The 4909-nt window shown below is 44.5% G+C and overlaps 1 protein-coding gene across 3 annotated transcripts in view; it reads left to right on the forward strand.

Annotated features, from left to right (window-relative positions):
- The window catches only part of LOC106722282, a 12539-nt gene that overhangs the window by 4157 nt on the left and 3473 nt on the right, over positions 1-4909 (forward strand). For all 3 annotated transcript variants that reach the window (XM_025206056.1, XM_025206057.1, XM_014520656.2), the window contains exons 2-4: positions 690-1423; positions 2619-2753; positions 4703-4764. In XM_025206056.1, coding sequence (XP_025061841.1) covers positions 690-1423; positions 2619-2753; positions 4703-4764 — 931 coding nt within the window. The remainder of the gene's footprint in view (positions 1-689; positions 1424-2618; positions 2754-4702; positions 4765-4909) is intronic.

The raw sequence follows: 4909 nt of genomic DNA on the forward strand, positions 1-4909 counted from the left end.
AAGTGAACAGGGAAAATCTTTTGATCAAGTAACATCGCTGGCAGGAATTGAAAGCATTTGGCTTGTCTGGTAAATGGTTGGTACAGTGTCTGGTTTGCAAGGGCCCTCACTTTTTTCCAGGAGAGAGATCCAAGGAGCCACTGGGGCTGGAAAGCCACTTAGTTCACCCTTGGGACAGAATGACTCCCCGTAGGTTGATTTTACTTTAACTTTGGTGGTGTATGACTGATTAGACCTTAAAGTAACATAATTTGGATTACATGCTTGCAAATCTACTGTGACCTGAATAGCATTTTGGCCTGTGATTCTTCCCATGTGCCTCCTGGGACCTGCTTTTGGGATGGAAATGGGTCACAGCTGAAAAACTCAAAAGCTGCTTGCTAAGCCCTGTGCCCTTCTGCAGTCCCTTAGGTCACTTTTCCTTTCTGACTATGAATTATCTATATCCCAGCTTTTGCGTGAAAGCTTCCTAAAAACAAGCCCCATGCATGATGAGATAAGAGTCTGTCTGAGTAATAATACTGAAGATGGTTGATCATTTTCCAAGGGCAGAAATAGTCTCAGAGGATCAGTGTCAGCTGGACTTTAGTGGAGCCCTGCTGATTTAGACAAGCTCAAAATCTGTTCCACGGAGCCTTTATCCATCTGTGTGGGTTGCTTAAAATATCTTTTTTTTCTCCTTTATGTAGTATCCAAGCCATGGAAGCCTGGAGGGGTCCACTGGAAATAGAGAGAAACCCCAGGAGGAAGATCTTGTCTCTGGACAGACAGGATGCAAAGAGAGTGTTGGAACTGTATGTCAAACGCACCCTGAGCAACTGCGAGGACTGCTTTGCTGCTAAGGAAAGACTGCAGGAAGGCAGTGGAGGGCAAGTAAAGAAGACGGCTCGGCTCCAAAGGTCAGCGAGTGACTTCTGCAGGTATTCAAGCTTCAGAGGCATTCGGAGGAAAAGCCAGGCAGACAAAGCCAAGGCAAAACAGTCAGAAGATGCTGGCAGCAAGAAGAAAAAGCAGGTAGCTTGTGGGAGCACTACAGATGATGAGCAGAAGCCAAAGGGGAAAAGCTCGAAGAATGTGCCTGAGGGGAAAAGTCAGTATTGGGGGATCAAGACTTTCCTGAATTTCCTCTTCCGGAGAAACACAGATGAGCACAGAGAGAAATCATGTAGGAAGAAAAAGGATAAAGATGCTGACAAGCAGCAGGTGCCCATGGAAGCTGAAGAGGTTAAGAGATCCAGAACAGACTTGAATTCATCAACGCAGTCTCGTAAGGCCAATAAAAAGAGAACCAGCTTCAGGAAAGCTTTCGCCTTTAAGAAACTTGTCACTGAGGAGGAAAAGGGGGAAGGGTTGGAAGCAGGAGCTAAAGCAAAGAAATCCAACCTTCTTCCACTGGAGAACAGTCAGAAGCCAGGTGTGCCAGGTGAGCGCATATAACATTTGTGTGATGAGGTACTCGTGTTCCCTGGGGAGAAACGATGTGGCTAGAGGCAGAATTTACAATGGGGATATAGAGGCCTGAAGCCTTGTCCACACTAGAAAGGATTTGCTGGGAGAGCCGGTGTAGTGGTATAGCTTTTTTTGGCAACCCCCACATTAGAGCCATAATTTAGGGCTTTCAAGGGTCTGTGCCTACATTACAGAGCCTGTCCCAACATCCTATGCCAGCCTAGGTATATCAGCTGGTGAATGCCAGCCTAGTGAAAAGGGAGTCAGCAGGGAAGCATTTTGCTAGGTGTGTAGCTGCCCCACATCACTGAAGGACATGAGCTAAATTGACAAAGGTATCCCATAGCCAGGGTATGGCTGACCTAGCTATGTTGGCTAGGAGGTGTGACTTTTTCATGCTTCTAGCTGACTTAGCCACATCAAAAGTATAGGTGTAGTCTTTTTTTAACATACTATATACCAGTTTCCTGAATGGATTTTCTGTCTTTGCTAAATGACTTGTTCCATAGGGTTATCTGCATCTACACAAAGGCTTTGTGCCAGCATAGAAGTGTCACAAAGACTCACACCCTGACCAACATTCTCATTTAAGTAAAAGTTGGGATAAGATTTGACTTCACTCCCATTCACTTTCAAGGGTCTGTGCCTTGTCTAGATGAAGTTACTTTTGTGGGAATAGTTTAACTGGTCTAGAACCAGAAATAAGCAATGCTGGTTTCAGGCTTTTTCTAACCTGTATCATTGCAACATCCATTTCCTGGTATATCACTGAAAACCACACCCCCAGCCTACAGAGTTTTGCCTGTAAAACTTTTACAATAGATTAGATATTAGTTTAACAGGCACGTAAGTTAACTGCTTTTCCCCTGGTTGTGATTTGGCTTACTTAAAGACTAGCAGGATTGTTTTGTGAAGGATTTGGTAAAGTTTCGGTACAATTTGGGAAGGCTCCATGGATGTATATCTGTCTAGGGCTGTTTCTCTAGCAGTAACCGCAGTTTGAGAAGCACAATATAATGTTTGTTATTACCTCATACTAATTCAGGGTGGGTATAAGTATGGTGCAAACGCTGGCTGGAAATCTGGCATTAAGGAGCGTGACCTATCTGAAGTTTCCTTGTTGATCAACTGGATCACACAGATTACGAACCTTATCTTCCTTTTTTCAGACACAGAACAACATGATCAGTACTGTGCACAGGTTTCTGAGGAGATAGAACTGATCATCCAGAGCAATGAATCCAAGGGGAAGAAAGGACACAGTTACCACGAGCCACCAAAACCTGTTAGCGCTAATGAAGCTGGTGAGTATCATCCTTTTTGGCAATACTTATATTAACAGGTCACTCTTGATCCACGTGTGGAGAACTCAGTGGTTGAGATTATCCATGTGCAGAATGCACACAGTCTGTGTACAACATAGTCCCTGCCATGGCCTATTTTAAGGATTTAAATGAAATTAAAGGCATGGACAAATGACACACACTTGGGCCGGATGTGGCCCTCCAGGCCATTCTATCCAGCCTGCAGGGCTCCTAAAAAAATTAGAAAATTAATATTTATCTGCTCCTGGCTGCCTGTCATGTGGCCCTCGATGGCTTGACAAAACTCATTAAGTGGTCCTCTGCCCAAAATAATTGCCCGCCCCTGATTAATGTAACAAATGTGTAAAAAACCCCAAAAAACAACCCCCCCAAAAAAACAAACAAACAAACAAACAAAAAAAAACCAAACTAGCAGACAGGTGATGCATATCTCTAAACTGGGATAACTTTGTCTGGCCTGGTGTAGAATTGTCCCTCAGAATTGAGGATAAGAACCTACTGGTACAAGTTACACCATTTTGGATTATGCCTGTCTGTGTTATATTGGCTTAGCAATTTTCTAAAGGTAAGCTAAACACCACCTGTTTCCCTGTCCCTCTGTGGCAAGGTGCTTTAATAGTTGTTACTGTGTAAGCTACACTGGGATAGCTACCCCTCTCTGTCACAGATCCTAGAGCATATATCAGTATAGAAACCCAATGCAAATTATACTGGGATATGGGATCATTTGTTCATGCCATAGGTATAACATGGGTAGATTGTCAACATTAGGGAGTGACTCTGGGACCTGTAGATCTAAAAGCAGGAGCTTCTATTGCTAGAGCTCTGCTGGCAGAGGCTGCAGAAAGGTTCAACCTCAGTACATGGCCAAATCATCACCAAAGGGCACAGAATGCCGCAGTGAGTTGGTTTGGGTTTTATTAATGCTACATGCTCTTGGGAGGTTCATATTTCAATTGCTGGTGCATGCTAAAGACAGTGTCTGCATCCTCACTGCTGCTGTTACTGATTCACAGATTCATAGAAGTTTAGGGCTGGAAGGGGCCTTGTGAGACTTGTCCAAACTGGTGGTTCATATTCATTTTATGGTCAGTTAGCGTAGCACCAGATTCCAGCTATTCAGCTGGCACGGGTGGGTAGGATAGCCAGTCTTTGTATTGGTTGGTAGAGGTACTCATTGGATGTGTCTACACAAGACGCTACTGCGCAGTCGTTACTGTGCATTTATTTAGTACTTATCTTAGCAAGTACTAAATAAAAGTGCAGTAACCAGAGTTACTGCACATAACACTGGCAAATGTATTTTAGGTGATTCTACTGCACGATAGCCTGATAATACTACACAGAAGTGTATTAGCTCTGTCTGTGCTGTGGTGTGCTACAGTGCAGTACAGTCAGTGTCTCCTCTAGATGCACAGTCAGTGCCTCCTCTAGATGCACCCACTGTGTGGCTCTTTGTCTGAGGTAGTGCTTACAACACCTGTAGGTATCTGTGAGCATGCTACTGCTTCTGAGCTGACAGACCTGGTACTTTGTGGGGAATCTCTCAAAGACGTTACAAGCAGAGAAGGACACAAAGCCTCACTGTTTTAGCACCAGTTTCCCATGCCATGGGACAGCAGTGATAAAGTTACCCATCCTAAGCTGAGCACCAAGCTTGTGGCACTGAGCCCATGGTGTGGTGATTTGAGAGCTATGCTGGGAAGTGAGAGAGGTCCTGGTTCAGCCTTCCTGGGAGGGGTAGAAGGCAAGGCCTCCAGCTTCTCAAGTAAGCACCCTAGCCACTCGGCTGTGGGACATCAGAGAGACACCCCTTTTTCTCTGATTCATATGGAACTTGAAGCTTCAAATTGCTAAGGCACACAGACTTGGATTTGAAGAAGAGGCTGCTAGAAATTCTGGAAGTAATTCCATATATCTTTTTGCAGAGGAAGCCATAAGAAGAATTGTTTCCTTCCTTGAGAGTGCTGGAGATGACTGGGATAAGAAGGTGAGGATGGGGCTTTCTTCCAGTGGTTGGCTGGTAGCATACAGATGGTTTTAACCAAACTCTGAATGTGACCACACCAGTTGACATAGTGCACAGGTGCCACAAAAACTGAGATTCACATTAAGGTCTCTGCTCTCACTCCATT

Source organism: Alligator sinensis, unplaced genomic scaffold (assembly GCF_000455745.1).
Source record: "Alligator sinensis unplaced genomic scaffold, ASM45574v1 scaffold872_3, whole genome shotgun sequence".
Classification (NCBI taxonomy): domain Eukaryota; kingdom Metazoa; phylum Chordata; order Crocodylia; family Alligatoridae; genus Alligator; species Alligator sinensis.